At 51.1% G+C, this 15,614-nt stretch overlaps 1 protein-coding gene across 1 annotated transcript; it reads right to left on the reverse strand.

Annotated features, from left to right (window-relative positions):
- Positions 1-806: 806 nt before the first annotated feature.
- On the reverse strand, positions 807-15,379 carry ZC3H12A (zinc finger CCCH-type containing 12A). The gene is made up of 6 exons (XM_083751443.1): positions 15,174-15,379; positions 13,926-14,486; positions 5,041-5,180; positions 3,904-4,138; positions 3,274-3,380; positions 807-3,058 (listed from the first exon to the last, which is right to left on the reverse strand). The coding sequence occupies exons 2-6, from the start codon at positions 14,471-14,473 to the stop codon at positions 2,091-2,093; spliced, it is 1,998 nt and encodes a 665-aa protein (XP_083607569.1). The 5' UTR covers positions 14,474-14,486; positions 15,174-15,379; the 3' UTR covers positions 807-2,090.
- Between the last annotated feature and the right edge of the window lie 235 nt (positions 15,380-15,614).

Here is a 15,614-nt window from a genome sequence, read left to right on the forward strand (position 1 = left end):
GTCCTCCCAGTGGCCAACCAGATGCACCCATGGGAAGCTCACAAGCAGAACCCAAGCACAAGAGCCCTCTTCCCTCTTGTGGTTTCCAGCAACTGGGATTCAGAAGCATTGCTGCTTCCAATTGTGGAGGGCAGAGTGTAGCCATCATGGCTAGTAGCCACTGACACTCTTACATGAATTTACCCATTCCTCTTTTAAAGCCATCCAAGTTGAGTTCCATGGTTTAAGTTGAAGCAGGAGAGGCAGGGCTCCATTTCATGACTCGAGAGCTGCTGCTAGAGTTTGGGGTGGAAATGGAGAGAATGTCTTTCTTAGCATCTTGCAGCACACACACACACACACACACACACACACACACACACACACACACTGGTCTCACAGGGGCTTCATGGACCACGCTTGGGATGCAGGAGTCCAGGATTTCTCAGCCACACCCTTCCCTCTTCCATGACAGAGGAAACAAGCCCTAGGGGCAGCATTGGTGTGTCAGGAGGGGTGCCACAGAAATTGCCTCTCACCCTCCTGCTTCTACCTGAAGGCACCTTGCTTCAGTAGCAGTGGGTTCCAACCATTGACAGACAGTGTGGTGTAGTGGTTAGAGTGTTGGACCAGGACCTGGGAGACAGGGGTTCAAATCCCCTCTTGGCATTGAAGCTCACTGGGTAAATGTCCACCAGCCACCACCTTTCTAGTTCACAGGGTTGCTGTGAGGGTAAAATGGGAGGAGAATCACGTATGTTGCCTTCAGCCCCTTGGGAGGAAAAGTGGGATATACAATTGCAACAAATAAATTAAGGGGACGAGAGTGATGTGAACAACCAGGGCCTTTTATTTGTGCATCACAATCGGTTGTTATTGCTTCAGAGAGAGAGAGAGAGAAAAGAAGGAGGAGGAGGAAGAAGAGGAGGAAGAGGAAAAGGAAGACGAAGAAAGATCACAAGACATTCCAAAGTGTTTTTACTGTTCCATGCACTTTAAAACAGCCCACTCCTAATTATGGGACAGCGACCTCAGAAGGAAGGAAAACCAGCATCATCCAGGAATCCCATCCCATTAAAAACCAAACTCTCACGTAATTTACAAAATGTGCAAAGTTATAAGATTACAAACAATAGTTAAAAAGCATTTTGCTTACTAACATGAAACACCACTGTTCCGTGATGTATCATAATATAACCAGGCATACGGGGTTTTCTGGGTCCAGGTGGCTCTTGCAGCACACGGTGCTAGCCTGGCTGACCTATCCCTTTGGCATGTGGGAGAAGGAAGGAGCAGGTCACAGCACCCCCATCCCCCCAAAAAAACCACTCATGGGGCAGGGGGTCTTGTGCTCTGCTCTCTCCCTTCTGCCAGCCGCCACCTGGGATGGCTTCAGCGTCAACCACTAGAAGGACCACACGGAAGAATACATAACGTATACAGAGGGATACAATATGCATCAACAGATCAACTGCTCCTGGCCTGCAAGTGAATCACACACTTTATTTTTTAAAAAATATATAAGCAGGAACCAGGAGCAATTGCTATATATTCATTACCGAAAGTATCTATAACCGTTAATATCGGACTTGCCAGTCACCAAGACTGAGCCGCTAGAGTAGTGAGCACTGAACTCTCCACCCCATATCTAGAGATGCCTCCTTCTACAGTTCTGGAGGTCAGGGGAGTGTGGGTGCCCTTTGAAAGCTGGGAGAAGGCAGGAGGGCAGTCAGAGCACAGGCAGTGCTCTCACGGCTTCCAGTTGTCAGAAGTTTTTTTTTTTTTTTAAATCACAGCAATGTTACGGGAGAGCCTGTTATCTCCTTTTGCCAACTTCACCCTTGCCCGGACGTGCCATTGCTCTTATGTGAAGAACAAGCCTTGCCTCTGAACAAATGCTTGAAGGGGAGGGAAAGGTTGTCCCTCATCCTAATTGCTCACTGGCCCATTCAGGCCTCAAAGCTTCAGCTAGTGTTTGGGAAGGACCATCCCAGGGGAATCACAGAATTATAAAAGTCGGAAGGGACTCTATGGGTCATCTAGCCCAACCCCCTGCAATACAAGAAGAGGACTTCCTCCCTCCAGGGCCGAACCACTGCTTTCCCTCCACCTCACACCCCGGGGTTTTGGGACTTGTAAGTGAGGATTTCGGCAGCAAGCTGCTGGGGGTCGAGAAGCTGCGGGAAGCGGCTCATGACCGCGTCCACCAGGTGAGGGTGGAAGATCCCGCACAGGCGGGTGTGAACGTTGGCCCGCTCCTTGGCAAAGTGGTCTGTTGCAGCCCACTGGCAGGAGGCCTTGTCGTAGGGCAGCTGGTGGCCCCTCAGCCCCTCCCTGGGGGCTGTTGGCTGGTAGGGCTCGGACCAGTACTTGGGCCCCAGAGAAGCCCTTGAGTCAGCAGGCAGGCTGTACCCGGGAAGGGAGGGAGGGAGGGCCCTGGCAGAGGAGGAAGGCACCTCTGGGTTGTAGGGCATGAAGCCGGTGCCTGAGCCCGCAACGGACTTGTGGTAGCCCTGGGGCTGGTAGCAGTTGTAGCTATTTGACTCGGGGCCCAGACGGTGCGGGTAGGTGGGCCTCTGCCCCCTGCAGTGGTGGGGGTGAGAGCTATGGCTGCCCGGGGGGCTGGGCCACATCTCGGACAGCTGGCTCTCCAGGGAGCCAATGCCAGAGTCAAACTGCTCCTGAGACACGTAGGAGAGGGAGTCCATGTGGGGAGAGGCAGGAGGCGGCGGCTGGTACCACTCTGCAGGCCGGTAGGTGCCACCGCTGCTGCTCTTATGAGGGGTCCCTTTGAGCAGGAGGTGTGTGGGGCCTTCCCCGTGCTTGGCTTTGTGGGTGGAGCTTTTCTTGTCCACGGAAGCCTTCTGAAAGGGGGTCTTCTCACTCTCGGGGGGCAGGGAGCCCAAGGCTTCCACCTGGGAGGGCCGCCGGCTCCCCCTCTCCTCCTTGGAAGTTGGCACGCCCCTGGTCGGGGAGAGCCTGGCGTTGGCGCGGAGCTCGTCGGCCACGGAGCGCTGCAGCTGGTTGAGGCGCTCCGGGTGGTAGAACTTGCACTTGACGCCGTAGGTGCATTTCTTCCCTGAAAAGGGAAGGGAAAAGGGGTTGAATGTGGGGCAGAAGTACCACAGGAAAAATGGAAAACCCTCCTGGCCCAGAGAGAGAGAGAGAGAGAGAGAGAGAAAGAAAGAGAGAGAGAGAGAAAGAAAGAAAGAGAGAAAGAAAGAAAGAGAGAAAGAGGGAGAGAGTTTGGTGCCAGGGGTGGGTGAATGGAGAGTGGAACTAAACCAGCCTTACCGTAAGGGCACTGCTGCTTCTTGTGCTCAGGAACCACCGGCTTCTTCCTCAGAAAGTTGTCCAGGCTGGGTCCATGACGCCCAAGCGGATCATCGGGAAGCATGAACCTGGAGGCAGGCAGCACACACCTTGGTCAAGAGCAGCCGTTCCCAGAGGCCATGATTCTCCCCCTCCCACCACAGCCAGCGACAGACAGAAAACCCAAATGGCCCCTGAAAAGAAAAAAAGGGGTTGTAGTTCCAACTTCTTCGGGGAGGTGTTTCCCCTGTCCCCCCCCCCCCCGGGCTTGTGCCCAGGAGTAATCACTGAGAAAGCCCAGCTCCTTGCCATGCCCACCCAAACCTTTTGCACGGATGGGGCAGTGTATTTTGGTTCTGCTGTCCCTGGAGATGAATAGGGCACTGGAGTCCTACTCCTGGCCACCACTACACCTTCTGATCCAATTCTCCACTGACGAAGTCTAGCTTCCAAGGCCCCACCAGGCATGCTGCTGTCCTCGCCCCAAATAAAGCTTATCTTGGCAGCCATGTAGGCTGGACCCCCCAAGAGTTCCTCAGCAAATCTCTCCCATTCTGTGTCCAGCCACATTCTCCCCCCAGTCCAATTTCCTCGAGCGCCCAAGGGACCTACTTGTCATTGACGAACGAGTACATCAGCAGACGCTTCTCGATGAACTTCTTCCACTCAGGCCGCTCCGCCTGCAGGTCTCGGTAGACGTCGTTGGAGACCACGATGCCGTCCGACTCGTAGGCCAGCTTCACAATGAAGCGGTCGTCGTAGCAGACCACCCGCTTGCCCCCCACGCGCCGGGAAGGCGTGAAGACAAGGATCCTCTTCTCCTCAAGCTCGCGGAGGATGTGCTGGTCTGCAACAGGACACACCAAGGTCACCCTCTGCCCAAGACAGCTCTTGGAAGGGCCAGGCATTTGCAGAACAATTCGTGAGCAAGCCAAGCTGGCAGGAGTATGGGGGAGGCCAACTCTCTAGAGCCGGAAACTGAGAGACGCAGCCTGACCTAGGTAACACTGCCTGCTGCTCACACCCCCAAGCAATTTTGTTCCATCCCTACCCAAATGAGAGCTTTCCCTCTTTCTCTCTCTCACTCAGATGCCATATCACACCCTACAGATTTGTTTGACTTGAACATGCAAGTGGGAACCCAAATGAAAGCAAGTCTTAGAGATGAAATGTCCACAGTCACGAACCTTTAACGTAAGAACATATGGTGAGCCTGCTGGATCAGGCCAATGGCCTATCTAGCCTGGCATCCTGTTCTCACAGTGGCCAACCAGAAGCCCCAACGGGGAGCTCACAAGAAGGACTGGAGCACAAGAGCCCTCATAGGAGGTTGGGAGAACAAGTTCCATAGTTTAATGATGTTCTGTGTGAAAGACTTTCTTTTCCTTTACCTTTCCTGAATCTTTGCCATTAGAACTTGCCATAGCAAGGAAAGCTGATAGCACTTCAGGAAAATGTTCAGAGTGGGATTTTGGAGTGTTTCTGGAGGGGGAGTTCTGACCTTGGTGCATCTCGGCATCCTTCTGGTCAGGTAGAGGCAATTCAGGGCAACCCAAGAGGCAACTGGGGTGACTATTTGGGTGGGACAGCCAAGCCTCGCCTGACATTTCAAAGTATGTGGGGTGGAGGGTGGGCAAGGCAGAGGAGTCAACCATGATCTATCCCATCCAGTGAATTCAGTCATCAGCTCAATGTCAAATGAAAACAGACACTCCCCTGGCTATCTCAAGCCATGTGCTCAACACATACCTGTGATTGGGACGTCAGGCCTCGGCTGCTCCTTCCTCCAGGATGGCACAAAGACAGTGATGTCTGTGTGTCCTCGGTCAAGGAACCACTTCACTGCCAGAAAGATGCCCTGGCAGGAGAAGACATCTTTGTCCCCGTGGCTGCAAAGATACAAAGATTCACAGGGTCAGTGTTCAGGTTCCCACGTGACCTGTGTGTCACGAAGGCAGAGGAAACCTCAGAGGAGATCCACTGGGCAAGCTCTGTGCCCTGCTGTTATTTGAAGCCAAAACTCACAAGGAGATGCTGAACACCATACCACCACCGCCATTGCCGCCTTCCTTCCCCACACCACTGGGATGCCCCTTGACCTCATTATTGGAGCGAATATTCCTTATGCTAAATGTTGAATTCAGCCCTGCCAGCCAGTCCAACAACCCCTAAGAAGAGCTAGCTGGATCAGGCCAAATGCTCATCTAGGCCAGTATCCTGTTCTCACAATGGCTGGCCAGATGCCTGCGGAAAACCCGCTAAAGGACCCAGGTGCAAGAGCCCTTCCTGTAGTTTCCAACAACTGGGATTCATTGCTGCTTCTGAAGGCAGAACATAGCCATCATGGTTAGTGGCCCTTGATAGCCCTCTCTGCCATCATGGTTTATAAATGATACAGATACACAAAACAATGCGAAACAAAAATAAATAAATCTTATTCTTTTGAAAAACAGCTCCTCTGAAAATATGTTTTTTATGTGTGCTGGGAGGGTTGGGGGAATCACAGGAAAAGTCTGCCTGATCAAGCTAATGGCCCAAGTAGTGCAGCATCCTCTTTTCGCACTGGCCAACCAGATACCCATCATGGGAAACTTGGAAGCAGGATTCAAGCATGAGAGCACCGTCCCCTCCTGTGACTATGCCTGCTCTTTTGAGTGGAAGAGGTCTGTTAAAGCACTTTTGCCTCCAGGTTGGACATTGCGAGCCCTGGATCTCACCCTCAGCATGCCCTTCACTGCCTGCTCTGCCCTTTTGCCACTTGCATCAGCCTTCCCCTCTCCCAATCCCTTTGGTTTTCTTCCTGCTCAAATTAGCTCTCTGGAAACAGTCTTCGGGTTAATGTACAACATCATCGCTGATAAGTTGAGGTATGCAGTGGATGCGACTGAGCTCCTGCAACAACTAGTCTTGGTAACACAGGGCAGACTTTTCTCACCAACAAAGAACCTTTTCCAAGAGGAAGTGGAAAGGGGGAGTTGGGAGAGGAATCTGTCCTTCCCAACGCCAATCTTTCCAGCTGGGGGTTCAAGGACATGCACATCAACACAGTGCAAAGTTTTCTAACCCCACCTAAGCCAAGGAAAGCAGCTTTGAATGCCAGGAAGGCTCAATCCCTGCCAAACGAGTAAACGGCGGTCTCCCCTTCGGCACGCACAGAGCACAACTGCTTCCCTTTGGAGTCGCTGCATCCGGCAAACCTCTTCCCCGCCCACAACTCTGACATGGAGGGGGCAGAACTTCCAGATCCCAGCCTCTCCCACAAGAAGCAGCCAGGTCAGATGCTCCTCTCTGGGCAACAGTCCAGCGCCACCAGCTTATGTTCCCTGGGCAGTTTCATCAGAGGGTGAAATCCACTTCCTGTCCAAGGCCTTTGTGCAATTAGCACGTGCGCCAAGCAGGAAGGAAAAAAGGACCCAGCAGCAGTGAAGCTGAGAAATGCTCCCCCACAAAGACCCACATAATGCAAGTAATATTTGCATAGGCTGAATATGTTAATTCCTTCTGGCAGAAAGAAATGTTCCCATAGTTTTTTGATCACCCACACCCCAAAAGATTTAAATTAGGGGCCAGGTGGGGATGATCATAGAATCACAGGTTTGGAAGGGACCCCAAGGGTCATCTTGTCCAACCCCTTGCAACGTAGAAATAATCACAGCTAAACAAATCCTTGACAGAATTCCTGATGGGAAGAAAATATGACTTTCTATTAAGAGAGTGCCTTAAACTTTCATGGGGCGCTGATGTCTTTCCCAGAGCTTCCTGTTATGATCATGGTTTCTAGAAGCTGGCCTTTCCAAAGCAAGAGAGAAACACGAGGAACCTCAGGAAGCCACACCTGCCCTGGTACCCCTGGTGGTTCCAAGGTCTCCGTAGCCACAGGGCAGGCAGGATGCTCTTTTGGCTTCAGGGTCCCTTTTCCAAAAGGGCTCAAGCAAGGACCGGCAGCGCTTGTTTATCGGCTGGCTTCCTTCCTGCAGGTTCTCTGGGGAGTTCGCGAAATAGAGCTTCAGACACAATGATGTAATGATAGAATGCAATGTAATATCTATAACAATTTCTAAGCCTGAAGGGCCCCAAAGCCTGGGAGAATGACATCTGGCAACAAAAAGACCCCCTCCAAACGCCAGGCAGTCTCTTTGGGGAAAGTGTTCTACAGCCAAGGGGCCACAACTGAAAAGCTCCCTCAGAGCATCGGAAGAGGTCCTTAGCACTGAAATCAAGGCCTGCCCAATGAACAGGTGGATCCTATTTCTACAGGCAGGTAAAGCCCATCAGCCCTTGGAAGGAGCCCAACTAATCCAAACACCAACCCCCACATCATGCAAGCAGTCAATGGAGATAATTGCTTTCAAAAAACCAGTTCATTTCCCTCCCTTTCTTGCCATGCAAAGACGATTCTGCTTGCAGAGAGACCAGCGCCTGCCTGTGGCCAAGTCACCTGTCCCCTTACCTCAGAAAATTTATTTATTTATTGTGTTTATATCCTCATTTGTAGGATGCTCTCCCCAGGGAGGTTCGGCTGGTGCCTTCATCACACACCTTTAGGCACCGGGCAAAAACATTCCTCTTTAACCAGGCCTTTTAAAATGTGTGGAGTGTGTGTTATTGGGTTGTTTTGGTTTTTATTTCTATAATGTATTTCGTGTTTTTATATTGTGATTTTATGTTGTAACTGCCCTGAAACCTGCGGGTATAGGGTCTTAAATAATAATAATAATAATAATAATAATAATAATAATAATAATAATAATAATAATTTCTCCAAGGAGCTCAAGGTGACATGTACATTGTCCTCCCCCTCCTCACTTAATCCCCACAACTCTGTGAGGTAGGTGAGGATGAGAGGCAGTGACTGGCCCAAGGCCACCTGGTGAGCTTCATGGCTGAGTGGGGATTCGAACTCTGGTCTCCCAAGCCCTAGTCCAACACACTAACCACTACACCACACTGTAACACACTAACACACTACACACCACAGTGGTGCGATTACTCAGCCATGCTTCCGAATCGGGTGCCTAGCCCATCTTCACTACATGATGCTCACATCTCTGTTATTTCCAAGCCCATTAAAGACAACATTAGCTGTGCATATAATAGGCCAATCTCCTTAATGAATGTAGATGCCAAGGTATTAACAGAAATCCTTGCTAACAGATTTTAGGCTGTTTGTATAGCTAGATCAGGCGGACTTTATTTGCCAAAGGCAGGGAACAGATGATTTAAGCTGGTAGCAAATCTTTGTTTCTTAAAAAAAAAAAAAAAGAACTGATGGGCTGCAACTATTTTTCCTGATGCTGGAAAAGTGTTTGATAAAATACATTGGTAGTTTATTTCTGTAACTTTGAAAAAATGTGCGTTTCCACAAGAATCTATGAATTGGGAGTAGAATCTTACACCTCTCTCTCCTCAGGTGGACTCGACAAACAGAATTCATCTGAGTGAGTTTGGTATAGAGAGGGCTACAAGGCAGGGCTAATCTATTTCACCCGTTATATTCATGGTTAGTGCCATGACGGTGTGCAATTTGCCAGAACAGGGAAGACACTCCTGGTTTGGTGCATGAAAAAACTGGAATTTAAAGCAGCTATGTATGCAGATGACTGATTATTACAGTATTTATTATTAGCAGACTCCAATAGTCTATATAAACTAATAAAATCTATAATTTTTTGCCTAATTTCTGCCTATACAATGAATTATTTAAAATCCAAATTCACGCCACTATTAAGTTATCTGGTTTATGTGACTAACTGGCAATTTTGTTGGTACCCAGAGGTAACATATTTCAATATTTTGGATCCTAGAGATATTTCTCAATTAATTAAACTGAATTTAAACAGACTGATGACAGAGATATCTCTTGATTTGGAAAGATGGGCTTAGACTTAGTATTTGGGATAAAGTTAATATGCTTGAATTGAATATTTTGCCACAGATAATTCATGTGCTTTGTAGTATTCCTTTAGATATTCCCCAAGTGTATTCACACGGCTTTAATGTGGCATTTTGGGAAGTTTATTTGAGGGGGACCTCTCAACTTCATTCTCACTTAAAAAGACGAAGCTGTCAATATTGGAAGGAGTTAATTTTCCACATCCTACTTTACATCATAAGACAAACCTTTTAGCTTATGCAAATGGTTGGCAAATCTCTTTCTGCAAATACCAGCCCCCCCCACAAGGGTAGTTTTGGAGATGACCTACTTGGAACCCCTGTATGGACAGATGATGCTTGGACATGGAGCTATAAAGCTTGGACTGTGCCTGTAAAACACGGAGGAAAGGTAAGTGTGGATAATCCCTCAGTGCAAGGTGCTCTAATGCCTGCTCTAATGGTAGAGGAGGAAAAGCAACATTAAGAACATAAGAAGAGCCTGGTGGACCAGGCCAATGTTCTATCTAGTCCAGCATCCGGATCTCACAGCGGCCAAACAGGTGCCCCAAAGGGAAACCTGCAAGCAGGATTCAAGCACAAGAGCACTTTCCCTACCTGCAGTGTCCAGCAACTGGGATTCAGGAGCAGTGCGGAGTCCAGCTGTGGACTCAGCCATCACGGCGAGGAGCCATCAAGAGCCCTCTCTCTCCATGAATTTGTCTAATCCTCTTTCAAAACCATCCAGTTGGATATCATCCTAGAGCGAATGTTTTGAATAATTTCTTTTATATAACTGACAGACGGAAAATAGAAAGTCCTTGTAATTCTTTCTCCTTCTCTTTCTTTTTCTCTGGTGCCCTCTGCTCTGGGCCATTATTGGGGTCCAAGGTGGTGGCTGGCTGGTAGAAGAACCATGAGTGAGAGGCAGGGAAAGGAAGATCTCCCAGGGTGAGAGGCAGGGGGTATAAAGGAAAGCTCCCAGGTGGGAGCTGGGAGGGTCTACCACTTTCTGTGAGCAACAAGAGCTGCCTTTGAGAGAGGACTCTGCATTATCTTTTCTCTTCCTCTGTTTTTGTTTTTAGTTAGATTAGGTTTCTAAAATATCATTGTATTATGAAATAGCTTTAACAAAATCTTATAAAAATATCCATGCATCTATCTAATCAGGAGAAATGTCAACTTTCCAGGGGCTCCCTCTCATGTCCTCCAAACCCTTTGATACTAAACCTTCCTGAAAGTTGACAGTAGAGAGAAAGAGAGAGTCAATATTAAAATACGAAACAGTATTATGGGAAGCAAATCCCACAAGTCAAAACTGAAACTTTCTTGAGGATCTAAGAGCAACTAACTACCAAACCCTCTTCTCCTTATTGCAGCTGCTGGAGAAAATTTGCATGCTGTTTCCTAGAAGCCTCATGTGGAACGGCTTGTGAAGGAGCTCAGCAGACTCATCTGATGTGGCAACAACTGTGAAAAATTCCCTTAGAAGGAAGTGGAGGCCAATTCTCCTCCACTCACCCCTCTGAGATTTGCATATAGTTGCCTTGAGTATTATCCAGGGGAGGGTGAATCAAGAACGAACACAGCAGTTCGTCATTCCACTCTGAACAGGAAGCTAGCTCTGAAACTGCCCTGCTCTTCCTGGGTCCTGGTGGCTGCTTGTTTATATAAAAATAGCAAGGCAGAAAACCAACAAACCTTAGAAACAAAACAAATTAACAGCACACTTGTGTAGGACTTGTATCCCCCTCCACCCTGCTCCTTTAGGAGGGTCTGATGGACAGGAGGCAGGCAGTAAAAACCCTGAAACCTTAACTGTGATCAAGGAGCAAATAAGGATAGCAACTGCTGTTTGCCCATTTCCACCATAAAAGAAAGAAAACAGGCCCTTGCTGGATCAGGCCAGTGGCCAATCTAGTCCGACAGCAGCTGACCAGATGCCCTAATGGGGAACCAGCAAGCAGGACCTGAGTGCAATAACCCTCTCCCCTCCTGTGGTTTCCAGCAACTGGGAATCAGAACCATGGCTGTCTCCAACTGTGGAGGCAGAGCACAGCCATCATGGCTAGCAGCCCTCTTCTCCAGGAATTTGTCTAATTCCCTTTTAAAGCCATCTGGGTTGGTGGACATCACTTTCTCCTGAAGGAGCGAGTTCCACAGTTTAACTATGCCAAGTTCCTAACACCACCACTGCCTTGGGGCAAAGGGGGCAGGGGGTATCTGAACACTACAGTAAGGATGCTGGGCAGCTGCCTACTGGGGTGGGGTGGGGGGTTGGCGGACACACTATGATCCCAGAATGAATTAAGATGCCATTCTCACCTCCACTATCCTGACCAATGTTAGAACTTCTAACAGGCTCTCAACCTCACCAGGCCAGGTGAGGAAAAGCTCTCTCCCTTTGAAGGGCTGCAGGGATGTCCCCATTCTAGCAGCTAACTCTCAAATCAGCACTGTTTTCCTGGGGTTACCTCTCTAAATTCAGAGAACATTCAGCATGGACTGTGTACAGTTATACCTCGGGTTGAAGTAGCTTCAGGGTGAGTGTTTTCAGGTTGTGCTCCGCGGCGACCTGGAAGTAACGGAATGCGTTACTTCCGGGTTTTGCCGTTTGCGAATGCTCAAAATGACGTCATGTGCATGTGCGGAAGCGGTGAATCGCGTCCCGTGCAGATGCGGGTTGTGTTCGCTTCAGGATGCGAACGGGGCTCCAGAACGGATCCCGTTCACATCCAGAGGTACCACTGTATATTCTCTGCTACAAGGGTACTCTAGAATCAATCACACAGAATTTGGCATTCCAGAATCGTGGCTTTCAAAACCAAAGAGCACCAGCTCATACGTAATCGAGAAAAAGGTTTTCTCCCATTGGCAGGAACATGAGAGTTTGCCACCCTTAACTTCTTAAATGACTGGCAAGTGCTTAAATCTGTCAACAAGCTACAGCCAGTAACTTGGGAGTTGCTTCCCCAAATTCCACAGTTGAGCGGGGGCACTTTGGGTATTAAGTAAAGGGAATACACTCAGCTTATAGTTTACTCAAAAAGCCACGTTATTCTCATTCTGTTTTTCCTGGCCACAGGCAGACTCCAGGAAGGAGTACTGGTGCAAATAAAGGTTTTAGGATTCTTTTGCTCAGGGTACCTTCAAGAGGGGGGCTACATCCAGGCCCTCTCTGCAGTGGCCCTGAGGTGCTTCTGGGAAAGGGGCAGGTACATTTTGGGTCCTGGAAACTTATGAATCAGCACAATGGGTAGTTTTGAGGCAAGTGTTTTATGCTCTCAATAACTGGAAGGCTGTAGGCGGGGTGGGTGGGTTAAAACTAGCAAACTAGCAAGGACAAATCTGCCCCAAGACATGCCCAGAACTCCTGCAGGGGGAAACTGGCCTTCCTACCCACAGTTGCTGCCTCTTCCACCTGAGAAGCACCCCCTCCGCCTGCTGCACCCCTCTGAAATCAAATCAAATCAAATCACAGCTCTTAGATGAGCAACAACCACAAGAGAGAAATGATCACTATAGAGCAGGGAACCTGCTTGGTCAGATGCTTCCTTACAAGCATAATTCCGTCATAGAAATCCAGAAATCAGTGTTCCAACTTGTCTATGAAAGCATGAACAAGCAACCTGTATGCTGCCACCACCTCTTTTAACCCTGGAGTAAAATTAACTTGCCAGGCAGATTCCTGGGCTTGAAACTTAATGTTAAAAAAAGTTAGGTAACTCTCCTCTCAGTGGAAGGGTTGCTGTTTCAGGAGGCTGACATCTTTGCCATCAGTTCCTCTCCACTCCCTATCTGCAGCTGCTTCCGCCCCATCCCTCAGCAGCAGAGACCCCTGGATTGTATCACCCACTGTCAGGGGACAAGATGTGATACAATAACCACGCACCACACCACAACACATCAGATCCCCATTGTAATTTTTGCCTGGATTTTATTGTCAATCTGGGGAGACCACCTCAGCTGACAAGAAAGACATAAATATAAGACCACCATATCTACACAGGGCAGGATCTTGCCCTCTGGACAAAACAGGACACACAAACACAGACCTTTCCCTCCCAGCAAGGCAGAGGATCCTGCCCACAGTGAGAGGAACAAAAACATACAAACTTGTAGCACGAGGCCCTCCCCTTGCTTAAGGAGGTGGACGTGTTGGTTCTCAAGCGGCTTATTTCTTGCAAAACAGCAGAGCATGGCTTGCCAGCTGTGCAACACGGGTCCTGAGCAATCTCCCTTGCACCTGAGGCCTTTCATATGGCGGGAGGCTGGAAGAGGAGCAGGTCAGAACCTCTGCCCCCTGCCACCAGTTCCAAGCGCCACAATAACAACTCTTGCCCCATCACTGCACAGAAGATCCTCTCCATGGTCAGAAGGAGAGAAGGCCTGCCCACTTTCCTCAGGCACAGGAAGGAACTTGACAGCGTGAAAAAACCCAACAAGCACCCTGCTTTTCAGAGCCATGTGACATCAAGCTCTGTCAACGCCCCACGAGTCAGTCATGAAACCACTACAGAGGGAAAGTACACAGAGATGGAGAGGATAGGCAAAGAACTAGGCCGCTCCCAAGAATATTTACATCAGGGCTTAAAAAGAACAGCCAGGTTGGGCATTTAAGGTGTCACTCTCTGCTTATAGGATCATAGAACTGGAAGGGACCCAAAGGGCCATCTAGTCCAACCCCCTGCAAGGCAGGCGCCACAGTCCCAGCAAGCACCTCCCACGTGGGAGGGAACGAGCCACCACAGACAAGGCCCTACCTCATGGCCACGTTGCTCCCGTCAATGACGATGGGACGCAAGTTCTCTCCGTCCTTTCCCTCCAGAGGTGTGGCACGGGTGGGGCTCTGGTTTGCTGCACCCCCTCGTGGGACCAGTGGTGCCTCGGGGGCATCCTGGGGCGCCTCAGCAGGGTCCCTCTCCCCCGTGGCCATCCCATGCTTGACCAGCTCCCCGAGGACAGTGTTGGTGTCAGCGTTCAGGCCGTGCTTGTGGAGGACAGCCAGGATCTGCTCCGAGGAGTAGCCCAGCTTGCGGAAGAAGTCCACCTTCATCTGCATTTCGGTGGTGTCCTGCTCCAAGGAGCTCCACGACTCCAGGTCTGCGTCAGACTCCTCTGGGCTTGGGCCCTTCAGGCTCAGGTAGCCACTCTCCTGCATGGAGCTCCCCTCAGGCTCCTCCTGCCCACTGCCACCAAGGCACTTCGCTAAGGGCAGAGGCTCAGGCCAGTGGGCAAAGCCACCCTGAGGGGCGGTGGAAAGGCCGCCTAAGTTCATCCTTTTCTCCTCTGGGCAGAATCTGTTCCTCATTCACATGCTAGAGCTGCAAAGGAAAAGAGAGCAGCTGTTACAGCCAGACTTCAGGAGGGAGTCCGAGATCCAGGCTGGAGCACTCTTGACTGCTTAGCCACAACTCAAGCATGGGGTACTGGAGGCTCCATGGGACAGAAACAGGCAGCAGAGACCCACTAAAGAATTTCGCCCACTTCCCAGTCATATGCTTTCCCTAACCTCGATCCAGGAGGCACCTCCAGCCAGGGCTGCCCCACCTGGACCCAGGAACTCGCCACTTCCGCCCCGCCTCGGTGACTCTACAAGGAGGATTGAGCGGAGTGGGGGGGGGAGTCGCCCCCGATCGTTCCTCGCCCCCAACGGAGACGCGCGGGGGGCAGAGTTCAACTCCTGCTCCGCCTAAGGAAGCCGAGGGCGCGGCCTCGCTCCCCACCCCCTCCGCTGTCACCTGCTGGCGCTCGTGACCTTGACGCAGCCCCGGCCAGACCAGCCGCCGCGGTGATGGGCGAGGGGCAGGAAGCGCCCCGTTTCCACCACCGTGGGGGCGAGGCAGCGCACCGGGGCGCCGCTCCAGGACACCCCTTTAAAGCTGGATCGCCCCTCCAGGAAACCCTGGATTTAAGTTGGATTGTCCTCCCCCCCCCCCCGCAAAACAAAACAAAAGCCAGGCCGGGGGTAGAGGGCGCCGCCTCCGCGCCCGGCCAAGCGAGCTCCCTACCCGGCACTTCGCCCCCGCCGCCGCTTCTTCCCCTCCTTCTCGCTCTCCAGCTCGGCGGGGCCCGCGCGCTCCTCCATGGGGCCGATGCGGGGCCGGCCGTGGCTGGTGCTTTATAGGGCGCCGGGCTGCTGGCAGCCGAGAGGCGAGGCGAGGCGGGGAGGAGCCGGCTGCCGCTTCCTGAACCGCCCTCCTCCCCGGTCCGCCCCGGCCCCCCGGCTCCGCCTCCAGCTCCCCCGAGGACGCGCAGCGAGGACGCACGGGGGACCCATGGCCGCCTGGCAGCGCCGCGCGGAGTTGCCACTTTCGCGGGCGCGACTCGAGCTGGTTCCCGCGGCGGCCGCAGCTGCTGGCTCTGTCGAGAGCGTAACCCACCTCGCCGGGTTGTTGTGCGGAGGGAGAGGGCCTAGTACGCCTGCCTGAGTCGCAACGGTATTGCTTAGG

Source organism: Podarcis gaigeae, assembly GCF_964106915.1.
Source record: "Podarcis gaigeae genome assembly, chromosome: 8".
In the NCBI taxonomy this organism is placed as follows: domain Eukaryota; kingdom Metazoa; phylum Chordata; class Lepidosauria; order Squamata; family Lacertidae; genus Podarcis; species Podarcis gaigeae.